The 13,874-nt window shown below is 34.6% G+C and overlaps 1 protein-coding gene across 2 annotated transcripts in view; it reads right to left on the bottom strand.

Moving 5' to 3' along the window:
• Positions 1-340: 340 nt before the first annotated feature.
• The window catches only part of ABCD2 (ATP binding cassette subfamily D member 2), a 68,138-nt gene continuing 54,604 nt past the window's right edge, over positions 341-13,874 (bottom strand). Inside the window, exons 10-11 of one of the 2 annotated variants that reach the window (XM_025455600.3) lie at positions 8,487-8,612; positions 341-2,684 (exon numbers count right to left, since the gene is read on the bottom strand). In XM_025455600.3, the coding sequence (XP_025311385.1) occupies positions 2,465-2,684; positions 8,487-8,612 (346 nt within the window). In that variant the 3' untranslated portion in view covers positions 341-2,464. The remainder of the gene's footprint in view (positions 2,685-8,486; positions 8,613-13,874) is intronic. The other variant, XM_049102645.1, reaches the window with a different exon arrangement.

Below are 13,874 nucleotides of genomic sequence, written 5' to 3'. Positions count from 1 at the left end.
AAAAAGCCCAGGTAAAACATGTTTTTCTTAGAACTGTAACATTTATGACTGGGTGACGGGCACTGAGGGGGGCACTTGATGGGATGAGCACTGGGTGTTATTCTATATGTTGGCAAATTGAGCACCAATAAAAAATAAATTTATAAAAAAAAGAACTGTAACATTTAAATTACAGTGTGTATAGTTTTAGTACAGAATTTTAAACATCCTCAAATCCTGTACATTATAAATAGTGAATTTTATTTACTTCAGCTCATTGATAGGATATATCAAATAAGGGCTAATTACAAATCTAATATTTGTTTTTGGCATTAATTTTTAGATTTCAAAACACAACATATCAGGTCCTAAATGCTTTATTTTTCAAATTGTGAAAATTAAGGCATGGAAATTATTCACATGTTTCAAACGAGGACGTTTCATTTTCTTCCTGTACCTTTAAAAGTTAACTTAAGACATTGCCTCAGACTGTTCCTTACAGCAGTATAAACTGAATAACTGCTAATATAGAAGTTAAGATTAATGGATTAATGGATGATTTTGATCAAGTTTAAGTTTTGGCTCCATGCATTCTTTTTTTTTAAACCTTTGACACTTGCTTCACTTTTCTAATAGGAAGTAGCAGTAACTGACAAAAGAATATGAGTACCTAGAGATATTAACAGAAAAACCTAGGCAGATGTAATGATTATCATTTTATACTGCATTCCTTCATATAAGATGGTTACATTTATTGATAACTAAAAATGCCTTAATTAGCATGGCCGAATTGAAAATGTGAAATGTCATGATGTTCTACTACAGGCATCACAAATGACTTCCAGGTACTCTACAACCCGAAAAAAGTCTGAGAATCACTGACGTAGCATTTATTATGCTAAAAAATAAAGACATAAATAAAATCCAAAACCACTAATGACCGATCGTTCTCATTTTTCCTGGCCTATCAACGTGGTGGCACTGGCAGTAGGAGATTAACATGACAGTTCTGGCTTTTGTACTTCCAACTTCAGGGCACATGTTTAGATAAGATTTATTTTACATGGACTATTCCATGCAGATTCTTTCTCATTATGTTCAATAAATATTAAATTTACCTATAACACAATTTCCCATCTGATTGCTAGCTGTAGAAGTATGTTAATATTGAGTATGAGTGCATAGGTGCTGAAAACTTTCTGAACTTTCTTGGCTCATTTTAAACCACAGACCAGTGAACTATCCACTTTGTATTTAATTTCCACATCTTGTAAACAATAACCAAATAATTATACCAGTGACATTACCAAATTTATTTTCTTTTCAACATCTCATCTAACTTTTATTGATATTATAGCCCAGTTAGATTTCCAGAATGATAGCGGAAAGTGGAAAGTGGAAATAGCACTGGATCATATAATCAGGAGAAATTTATTTGATCCTTGGATCTGTCCCTAAATAAACTGCATAATTAAGTCAAGTCTGAGTGTCAATTTTCCCAAAAGTGAACAAGGTAAATAATAGTTGCCTCAAGAGATTAAAGGATGAATGAATTAAAATGAAATGATATCAATGAGGATTGTAAATTATAAAGTGCTATTTCAATGTATGTTTAACTACTGTGATTTTGAAAATCCCTATATTCTCTTATAGCATTGCTATTTAAAAATGTGGTGGCCTCCTCCTTTGAACACAAAAACAAGCTGAGTATTTCTGGATAGAAGTTGCAGTAGATAATGTGGCCAAGCAAAGTAACAGGCTGAGACATACATTGTTGAGATACTCCTTTTCTGTATTGGCAATTCTCTTCTTAAAATGAAAGAGTTTATTAACAAATATGGAAGATTCTCATTGAAACTAATTTGTTATGTGCCCATATTAAGATGCTCAAAATCTAAAAATATGGCATTTTATACATGTATAGTCATGCTTTCTTTCTTTCAATTACTGCCATTAAAATAATTTTTTCATATTGAAATTATTTTATCAAACTGTCAGCTATTTTGTATACAGGTTTAGTTGATCACAATTAATGATGAACATGAATCCTACCTATTAAATCTCATAACTATAAATGGACTGAAATGTTACTCAAATTTCTAATTTTATGTACCTGTTTCAAACTGTATGCTGTTCTTAAGTTGACCCATTTTCAAGATTTTTCCCATGTTTGTTAAGAACTTCAGACACATCACATTCACATAGCAAATCTGGTATTCTTTGTAAATTCACCTAGAAAATCCTACTTTACAGGCGAATTAGGCTTTCACTAGGTATTAGTATAAGCCAAAATGACTAATCTCACATAATGCATTTGTTTATTTTCTTCGGAAAAGTCAGATCATGTATTTTCTTGATGCTAAAATTTTATAAAACATTTCTTACTTCCTTTTTTCTCTTGCTTAGCTTAAACACAATGCATGCACTATAACAGCCTGTCTGAGTCTTTACTTAAAAATTAACTTGTAAAACATGTCAAAACAAATTAGGATGTCTCATCTTCATTTTTTATTGTTTTCAGCACTGAGTCTTCTCCCAAAATTTTACATAGTTCATTGAGTCTCTGCTGCATTTTGGGAATTCCAGCTAGCTGAGATTCTAGCTTTTGTTTTTCTTCACTCAGTGTTAAACGGATAGCACTATCCAATTGTTCAAAGCGCCAACCTCCTTCGCCATCAAACTGTAATAAATGAGTGTGGTATTTCCTGCATAATCAAAATGAAATAATATTATTAGCAGTAATTGAGAAAAGCCATTTTAGGCTTATCATTTCAGATAATATTCAAAGGCAAATTTTTTTTTCAAAGGCAAATTTTAAGTAAGGTGCCTATTTTACATTTGATTTTCAAGAATCCCTCAATAGGTTAAATATTGTGATTTTTTTTAACTCCAAAAGTCATTAATCTCTTGGAAATTCTATTGCTTATGTTAAATTTCTTTCATATTCTGGATGTACATGAATTGATAAGGAACACATCCTGTTTGTATCTATTGAATTGATCTTCAAACCCAGGATGGCTCCTGAATAAATATCAGAGCTTAATTAGAATCAGAATAAGGAAAGGAAGCTGAGGGAAGAAAGTAAAAATGTCAAAGGTTATGAAGGGAAAAGACACACACACACACACACCTAAGAAAAAGAAAGGAAATACAAAAGGTGCCTTTGTGGCTCAGTCAGTTAAGTATCTGGCTTGATCTCAGCTCAGGGCTTGATCTCAGGGTCATGAGTTCAAGCCCTGTGTTGGGTTCCATGCTGGGTATGGAGCATATTTTTTTTTTAAGTTTTAAAACACTTTAAAAAATGAATTCTTTGATAGATGTTTCTATGCCTTCATATAATTTAATCTCCTTTCTCATGGCTCTGGTTCATAATTAGAAACTTCAGAGAGAGAGGGCGCCTGGGTGGCTCAGTCAGTTATCTGCCTTTGGCTCAGGTCCTGATCCCAGGGTCCTGGGATGCAGTCCTGCACTGGGCTCCCTGCTCTGCGAGGAGCCTGCTTCTCCTTCTGTCTCTACCTCCCTCTCTCTTTCTCTGTGTTTCATGAATAAATAAATAAAATCTTTCAAAAAAAAAATTCAGAGACGTATAGAGATTACTTTACTGGTAAGACAGGAGACAGTCCATCTTATCCTAAAGAGAGGCTGAAGTTTCTGGGATTTGTGGGGGCTGTGTGAAGAGAGTACTGCTGGCAGAGTTGGCCTTGCATGGCTGAGTCCCTCTCTTTTGTCACTATGCTGAAGTGGCCCATGTTCCTACGTGTCCTCAGTTTTCCTATCTTTTCCTTATAGTTTTTCTCCCTTCTTGATCCCTTTTGAGCTCTCATCTGTCATTATTTACTATGATCAGTGGGCTTATTTCAAGTAGATTTACTTCCTTTATAAAACTTGAGACATGATTCACATACCATAAACTCATCCTTTTCAGTATAAAATTCAGTGATTTTTTAGTTGATTCACAAGCTCATGTAGCCATCACTACTATTCAATTCCAGAATATTTTCTTTACCCCAAAAGAAACCCCATACCTATTAGCATTCCTTCCTCCTTCCCCCTCTGTTCAGCCCCTGACTACCATCAATTTCCTTTCTGTATCTCTGGATTTGTCTATTCTGGGCATTTCATATACATATAATCATATAATATGTGGCTTTTTGTGACTAACTTCTTTCACTTAAAATGATTTCAAAATTCATCTAGTTGTAGCATATATTAGTATTTCTTTCATTTTTATTTTTTTTATTTTTATTTTTTCTTTCATTTTTAAAAAAGATTCTATTTGTTTACTTGACAGAGAGCAAGCACAAGCGGTGGGGAGGGGTAGGCAGAGGGAGAGGGAGGAGCAGACTCCCCACTGAGAGGGGAGCCCAGCGCGGGTCTCCATCCGAGGACACTGGGATCATGACCTGAGCTGAAGGCAGATGCTTAACTGACTGAGACACCCAGGCGCCCTAACTTCCTTCATTTTTATAGATGAATAATATTCTACTATATGGTTTTGCACATTTTGTTTATGTATTCATCAACTGAAGGACCTCTGGTTTCATTTCATTTTGATTGGATGGTGTTAACATGCTTAAGAAGGGGAAACTAATCTGTGTTAAACTGTGTCTAAAAAAGTAAAAATCACTCTCAAACTGAAGGTTGAAAGTTCATGTGTTTGAGAACATATGACAGAGATTAATGATTTTTTTTTTTAAATTCTTGGGCTTTCCTAACCTTGGATCTACAACTGGGAGCAATTTTAGAACACAGTAGTTCTGATCCTGGACAACTTCTATCTTCTATGTATAATGAAGGTTTGGTTTGTCACTCCAGTCCCACAACATTATTTGATTTCTACATTTTAGGAAGATAATGTATGGGTGTTAATGACCTGAGATTCAAAGGTGTGTTCTATCTAATGAGCTAAAATATTATTTCAGGGTTTTTCTTAAAAGATTTTAAAGGAAACTACTATACTAACTGAGGCTTGTTGGAAATAATCTGTAGACTTCCTGCACAAATAGAATCAAGCTTAGGAAAGTGGTAGGTATAAAGCTATATTTCTATCCAGGAATCAAATAATTTAATAGGATTCTCTAATTTTTGACCTCTTTATATACTGCTATTGATTTTAACCTTCATAATCAACAATTACCCCTTGTTGTCACGGGGAAAATAGAATACATTTTTTTTCCTCGCTTCTGAAATCTTTTCAGGGAAAATAAGAATTTCATCTAGGGAGAAAGGTTAATCAGAAATGATTAATTAAATGATTTAATTAATTATTAATTTAACGATTAGTTTCTTCAACCTAAAATGCCTAAATTAATTCATAATGCAAAAGTAACACGATTTTTAGTTTTATGAGGAAATATACTATGAATAGCTGCAATTAAAACATGTTTTTTCTAAAAAAAAATGTTTTTTCTTGTTAAAAGGCATAAAATTACAGATTTTATTATTTGCTTTAAAAGTTATCTGTCCTCTATACCCTATTGGAATGGCCAAAAATCTAGTACACTGATAATACCAAATGCCAACAAAGCTGTGGAACAACAGAAACTCTCATTCATTGCTGGTGGGAATGCCAAATGGTACAGCCACTTTGGCTGGCAATTTTGCAGTTTCTTTTTCTTTTTTCTTTTTTTTAATTTTGCAGTTTCTTACAAAACTACTCTTACCATGTGATCCAACAATTGCACTCCTTGATATTTACCCAAAGGAGTTGAGAAAACTTGTGTCCACCTAAAAACCTTCATATGAATGTTTGTAAAAGGTTTATTTATCATTGCCCAAACTGCAAGCAACCAAGATGTCCTCTGGTAGGTGAATGGGTAAATAAACTGTCTACATTTGAAAAATGGAATATTATTCAGTGCTAAAAAGAAATGAGCTAGGAAGCCGTGAAAAGACAGGGCAGACACTTAAATGAATGCTACTAAGTGAAAGAAGCCAAGCTGAAAAGGCTATATACTAGATGATTCTAGCTCTATGACACTCTGAAAAAGGCCAAACTATGGAAACATTAAAGATGGTGGTTTGTAGGGCTTGAGGGAAGAGAGGGATGAATATGCAGAGCACAGAGGATTTTTAGAACAGTAAAAATACCCTGTAAAATACTGTAATGATGGACATACGCAACTATAAATTTGTCCAAACCCAAAGACTCTACACCACCAAGAGTGAACCCTAATGTAAATTACAGACTTTGGGTCATAATGATGTGTCAATGTTGGTTCAGCGAATATATCACCCCAGTGGGAAGTGTTGATAATATGGCTCTGCATGTGGGGGCGGAGCATATGGGATAGTCTGTTCTTCCTCTCAATATTTCTAAGATCATAAAACTGCTCTAAATAAAATCTTTAAAAACACAACAGCAACAAAAACCTATTTGTTCCTTCAACTGAGGGAAAAATGGCCAAATACACTACTAATGACTCTTTAGGCTACTTGAATAAGGAACTGATGATAGAATAGCATAATACATCCATTGATAAGGTCAGGAAAAGCCCCAGAACTAAGGTATAACTCCACGTTATCCCAACACGTGATCAGTTAGGAAGCATATCTAGAAATGACAAGTCCATACCAGAAAGGGCTCAAGAGTTCTTTTGGTGTGGTTCTATGTCATCACTGATTCAGGGATTTATAGACAAATGTTATGTGTCATAAGATCCAGTTCCTGCTGGTTTTCTCCATGGAAAAGTTAGAGGAATCATACTCATTGCCATGTACTCATCCTGGACCAGAGCCAGACTACTTCTAGAGAGATTAGTAAGTCAGGCTCTTATCACTCCAGGTGCCAATTTGTTCTTAATAGCAGAGAGACAAACCACAAAGTTCTATAGAAAAGGTCACTTCATGAAATGCTCTATTTTCAGGTCACCTCTCTGAGGGAAAAAATTGATGAAAAATTTGAATGTTTAAATGAAGAGTGAAAATAGATTGAAAATAGATTATTATCTTCTCAATAGAAGTAGAATACAGAGAATGTGTAACAGTGAAAGGCTGATCTGAACTGAATACTCAGTTAACTCATAATTTTAAAGTAAACATTCTCTATACACTGAAAAGTCTAGAAGGGCTTCCAGAAATTAGCTCAAATAAAGCTTGTTACTCAGCCTAGGTTTGAAGTCATGTACATGATGACAGCTTTGGCATAGAATGTGATTAGACACCTGCTAAAGAGAGAGCAGAAGCCCTTTCTGTCCCTTGGAAAATAGGAGGCTAACTGTAGTTACTAACATATCAAAAGAAAAGATTTTGATTGATGAAACAGAAATATCAAAGTAGCGGAGTGTACTATGAATGAATAAGTGTTTTTATGGCTTCCATATATGATGCACTTTGAGTTCCTTATAATAAGTAGAGCAGTATACTAGAATATAGAGTGTGATCATGGTAAGTTACTTTCTTTATTTTTCTAGTTCTCAGTTTCTTCATCTGTAAAATGGGAATAATTAGACTACCTATATTCCATATAGAGTTGTTATGAGACTTAAATAAAATGAACCTGGAATAGAATAGGTGCTGAATCTGTAATAGCAACTATTATTATGATGATGAATCAGTAGAAAAGTAGGGGAATGGTAAAAACAGTGTTATCATTTTAAAATATTACTTAATTAATTAATTTTAAAGGTTTTATTTATTCATTAGAGACAGAGAGAGAGAGAGGCAGAGACATAGGCAGAGGGAGAAGCAGGCTCCCTGCAGGGAGTCTGATGTGGGACTCAATGCCCAGACCCTGGGATCACGACCTGAGCCAACCACTGAGCCACTCAGGTTCCTCAGTATTATCCTTCTTTAAAATGGAGGGAATCCCACTGGGTTTAATGAGATATTATTTAGAAAATATTTCTTTCTTTCCTTTTTTTTTTTTTTTTAAACAAACTTCACCCCCAACACAAAAAAAAGGTTCTTTTCCCCTGTGTTTTCTCCAACTTCATCCTTTGGGAGAATATTAAGTTGTAAAATTGTTTTCCTGGATTTTGAAAAAAGGGCTAAAAAGATGGAATAAAATTACATAAATACATTTTCCCCCGTACATGCTATGCATTATGAGAACTTTCAGTTAAAAAATATCACTGGATTTTTCTATTTCTTTTCAGAATTATTGGAATGTGATAACCATTTTCATATAGCACATTGTTTTTTTCATTTTTTTCTAAGATTTTATTTATTTGTTCATGAGAGACACACAGAGAGAAGCAGAGACAAGGCAGAGGGAGAAGCAGGCTCCATGCAGGGAGCCTGATGTGGGACTCGATCCCCAGACTCCAGGATCACGCCGTGAGCCAAAGACAGATGCTCAATCGCTGAGCTACCCAAGCATCCCAAAATAGCACATTGTTACGATGTTAGGTTTAGGGTATCTACACTAGCAGTGTGCAATTTAACAGAAACATAGGTAGGAAATAAGTGAAACATCCTATGCTCTATAGTGATAGTTTAGGCAAGGCTATTCTTTGAGAAATACAAAGAAAATCTGTCTACTGCAAATTAACATTGGAAACACTCACCACAGAGAAGGCCTGTGTGTAATAGATAGTAAGGAAATCCCGGCCCCTTTTGCAGCTTGAAATATCTTTCCTTCAACATCAATGCTGACAGCACTGGTACATTCATCCAGCAATGCATATTTTGGTCTTGAAAAAAATAAGCACAGATAAATGAATGATTTTCCTATTTGAATTATAAATCTTCACATGGACAATATGAGTTACAATCTTAACTTCATTAATTTATTTTTTAAGGTACCTTCTGTACCCAGCATGGGGCTTGAAGTCACAATCCTGAGATCAAGAGTCACATGCTCTACTGACTGAGACAGCCAGGCGCCCTGCAATGTTAACTTTAAAGGAACAAAAGAGTATATCACATTTTTAAAGGTGAGAAATGATAAAGCGAAAGAATAGTCTTTGGATCAGAATATTATATTCTTCTTCAATTTTAAATAGATTTCCTGATGCCTGCTCACTATATAATAAGCTTTATTGTTATGCAGATGAGTGAATCATGAGTATGAGACATAGGAAAGATGAGGCAGGTCACTGAGTGCATTTTCCCACAGAAGGCAAGTTCATTCCTGGTGACAGGTTCTGACTAATTACATGAAAAATATATTACAGCAGCTAATTATCAAACAGGTCAAAAGCCCTGTTAGCAAAGATTTATTGAGAAGATAACTTTATCAACAATGTAAGTACCTAAACATGATTAATGGAATTTCATTACTACAAGATTCTGCAAAAGTAGAACGCCTGATCTGACATTGAGACCATGCTCTGCAATCAAATTCTTAAGGGAATAAAAAAATCAGTAAATATTTTTCTGATCATCCTAAGTTAGTTTTTACTTTGGAAATGACTGTCTACTGTCAGAGGCACCTAACATTTGCTACCATTTCCTTCTGTTTATTCTCTTCCTTTCATCTCACCCCACTCTTTTTATGTTTTTCCTTTCATGGTCTTCTTTCAAGCCTATCTGGACGTTAGGTACATATTTGGTACCCAGCAACATGACTTAGGTTTGTTAATGGGACCAAAGGTCAACTCATGCACTGTCATTTGTTATTTATTTCAGAGTTGAAAATCAGTACTAAGCATTTACTAGGACAATTTCTTCCATGAAGTTATTCTGATCTTTAAAAATAGATGACAATGAAAAGATAAACATTGAAATCACTAATAATTTCTCCTTCAGCAGCATACTTATTTAGCACTTTAAATTGTCTTTCTATAATGGATTTGGTTACTAATAGGATCCTGTTGCCTACTCCAGGGAAGTTAGTCAAGGCTAATAGATGCAAGAGTCAAGGTAACTTTCACACCCCATTTGACTTTAATAACTGCACTCCATGCAAAGAACTAAAAGATCACTGGAGATTCCCCAGGAGTCAACAGAAATAGTTGTGGTGGTTGGCTTTTGGTTACTGTTCTATTTAAGTAATAAGTATTATTTCTTTGTCTCAGAGTTGGTTACTGTTTTGTGGATAAATTTTTTTTTAAGTAGAAAATGGGGAGAAGAAAAGGAAGTATAAAGAAGAGAGTGATTTGGGATATTTTTTCTTTTTCTGTGTAATTCTCTTTCTAGTAATTTAGCTACTCATTGTACTGTGCCATTTTACAGAGTGCTTTGAGTTAACAGAGAAAAGGTGCCATCATAGAATCAGAGATGAAGTATATGTCTTATACTCAGTTGTCATGGCAATCCTTAGTCTAGCAGATACAAGACAGATTCCATACTTTTGTTTTCTTGGCAGAACTAGATGTGTGTGTGTGTGTGTGTGTGTGTGTGTGTGTGTGTATTTAAATCAAGCAATCACTGGAATCCGGACTGACATAATTAAGTAGAACATTAGATAATATTGTTTTTTCAGATTTTCCTTTCTTTTTCTTTTGGTATAGCATCAGAAGAGGGAGCTTTGTGAAGGATTTACTCTATTCCCCTTAAGACAGAACTTTTCTGGGATCCCTGGGTGGCGCAGCGGTTTGGCGCCTGCCTTTGGCCCAGGGCGCGATCCTGGAGACCCGGGATCGAATCCCACGTTGGGCTCCCGGTGCATGGAGCCTGATTCTCCCTCTGCCTGTGTCTCTGCCTCTCTCTCTCTCTGTGTGACTATCATAAATAAAAATTAAAAAAAAAATTAAAAAAGACTGAACTTTTCTAATCATTCTTTAAACATTAAACTTAAAATCCTCTCAAAAAGAGAATACTACTGTGATACTTAATACTCCTTGCCAAAATTCTCCATTTTATCTAGCTCAGGTCTTTCATATGGCAATTCAAATCTTGTTGTTAATCCCTTGAGGATGAGGGAAGGCAGTTCCTCATGATTATATTTTTCCTTCACTGGGTTTAAAATTTCTATTTCATTTTGGCTTTTTCTCAGCTTTCTCGTCTGCTTTTCAGACAAGATCAGGTGCATCCAGAGTGGTTATGGCTGTAGATAGACACTGCCTTTTCAACAATTCTCTCATCTTCACGGATATTTCTATAGATCACTAAATTTTCTTTCTATTGATATGCTTGTAACTTGATATTTATTTATTTATTTATTTATTTATTTATTTATTTATTTATTTATTTTTTGATCTTTAGTCTTGTGTTGTATCCAAATATTTTAGATATCAAGTATCAACTATTTATTTCTAGTTACAAGTACTTAAAAATCTCTTTGGGTTGAGATTAATGCCTCTTGCTGTTTGTTATAGGGTTTATTTTATTAACACACCGGCCCAGTGAGAAATTTATGGTCACATTTTACATTCCATCATATTATATTTCACCAACTATGCTGCTGATCATATTACTGAATATTTATGGACAAAGTTCAAACAGATTCAGGGTGATAGTGGGTAACAGCTGGTCATAAATGTCAAACAGTAAATTTTACTCTTGAATCTCAACACATCATTTAAAAGGGGCATTCTAAAATACATTGTACTAAAAATTTTGAGTTAGTAAATTTTAGTTTGTAATTTTTTAGCTCACCATATTTTTTATAAGTTTTTATTTAAATTCTAGTTAATTAACATACAGTGTGGTATTAGTTTCAATTGTACAACATAGTGATTCAATACTTACATACAACTCCTGTTGCTCATCACAAAAAACGTACTCCTTAATCCCTTTCACCTATTTTACCCATTTTTCCCCCTTATCTCTCTACCCCCACTACTTTCCCTCTGGTAACCATCAGTTTGTTCTCTATAGTTAAGAGTCTTTTTCTTGGTTTGCCTTTCTCTTTTTTTCTCTTTGCTCATTTGTTTTGTTTCTTAAATTCCACATATGAGTGAAATAATATATCATGATATATGATTTCAAATCATATTGTCTTTCTCTGACTGACTTACACTGCTTAGCCTACTACTCTCTAGTCCATTCATGTCATTGCAAATTAGCTTGCCATATTCTTGAACTAATTATGCACATTATTATAAATATCATGTTACTTTTCTCTTTTTCTTTTAATTAATTTAAAATATTTTATTTATTTATTTGAGAGAGAGAGAGAGAGATAGCTAGACAGAGCAGGAGCAGGGAGAGAGGGAGAAGCAGGCTCTCCAGTGAGCAGGGATTCCTACACAGAGCTCTATCCAAGGACCCTGGGATCACAATCTAAGTCAAAGGCTGATGCTTTACTGACTGGACCATTCAGGCACCCCTTAATTTTTTACTTAAATTCAATTTAGTTAACATATAGTGTATTATTAGTTTCAGAGGCAGAGTTTAGTAATTCATCAGTTGCAAATAACACCCAGTGCTCTTTCCATCAAGAGCCCTCCTTAATGCTCATTACCCAGTTAACCCATCCTCTCTCCAACTCCCCCCAGCAACCCTCAGTTTGTTTCCTATAGTTAAGAGTCTCTTATGGTTTGCCTCCCTCTCTGTTTTTATATTATTTTTCCTTCCCTTCTCCTACGTTCATCTGTTTTGTTTCTTAAATTCTATAATACCATGTTATTAATACAGTATTTTTTCTTATTAAAAAACTCTGGCTAGACACTACATACAGGCCCAAAATAGAGTCACTTGTGCTAAGTCCATGTCACCAAAATTGGGCTTAATATCTAACCTAATTGCAGGTTTAACCTTCCCCAGGAATGTAATCTTAACTGGTCAGTCTGGAATTTCCTGGTCAGCATCAGTGAGGTAATCCACCTAATAAGACCCTTTAGTTTCCCCAAAGGAGGTGAGTTTGTTCATGACTTCCTTGTCCTGCTTGCTTTTAAAAACTATTCCCTTTCTGTAGCCCTTTAGAGTTCCTCTTTACTTGTTAGATGGGATGCTATCTCATTCATGAATTATTCAATAAAGCCAATTGTCAAGTCCCACATCGGGCTCCCTGCATGGAGCCTGCTTCTCCCTCTGCCTGTGTCTCTGCCTCTCTCTCTCTCTGTGTCTCTCATGAATGAATAAATTAAAAAAAAAAATCTTAAAAAAAAATTTACTTGGCTGGGGGCTCCTGGGTGGCTCACTTGGTTAAGCATCTGCCTTTGGCTCAGGCTGTGATCCCAGCATCCTGGGATCAAGCCCCATGTCAGGTTCTCTGCTTATCAGGGATCTTGCTTCTCCTTTTCCCTCTGCCCCCAATCCTCACTCGTTCTCTCTCTCCCCCTCCCCCCTTCTCTGTCAAATAAATAAAAATTCAAAAAAAATTTACTTGGCTGAATTTTTATTTTGTTTTTTAAAAGATTGTATTTACTTGAATTTTTATTAACACAGATGAGATAATAGATTTCTTAAACTTATCTAAATTTTCTACTTTTATGAAATTAATGTATAATTATGTTTTAATAAAGTTATTTAAATGGCATGTTCCTTTTCAATGGTAAATGCATTATATTCTTATCAAAAAGGCTAAACTTAAATATAATTAAGTTTTTAGCTCTAATTTCCAGTTTATGAGAAAAATAGGAAATTAAATAAAAAAGTAAAAGATTCCATAAGTAAGTAATCAGATCTAGAAGGAGCAACATTCTTATGGGCCAACTAATCCTATTTCTTTTTTTTTTTTTTAGATTTTCTTTTGTATTTTTTTAAATTTAAATTCTAGTTAGTTAACATACAGTACAATTTTGGTTTCAGGAGTAAAATTCAGTGATTCATCACTTACATACAACATCAACTCATTAAACCCTATCACCCATCTAGCTCATCCCCTACTCACTTTCTTCCATCAACCCTCAGTTTGTTCTCTATCTCTAACCCTATTTCTTTAGCAAATCAATGGCATACAAGATTGGAGGGTGGGTGGTGGTGGTAGTGAGGTCACAGAATAGCAGACTTTAGTTTAAAAATGATTAAAAGGTATAAACAACAAAAATCAATGTTTGAACAAAACAACTATAAAAATATTCTTGAGACAATAGGTAGAAATTTTGAATATGAACCTGGTATTAGAT

This window comes from Canis lupus, chromosome 27 (genome assembly GCF_003254725.2).
Source record: "Canis lupus dingo isolate Sandy chromosome 27, ASM325472v2, whole genome shotgun sequence".
NCBI classification, from domain to species: Eukaryota; Metazoa; Chordata; class Mammalia; order Carnivora; family Canidae; genus Canis; species Canis lupus.
The sequence above is the reverse complement of the archived record's forward strand: the minus strand, read 5'-3'. Positions and strand labels throughout refer to the sequence as shown.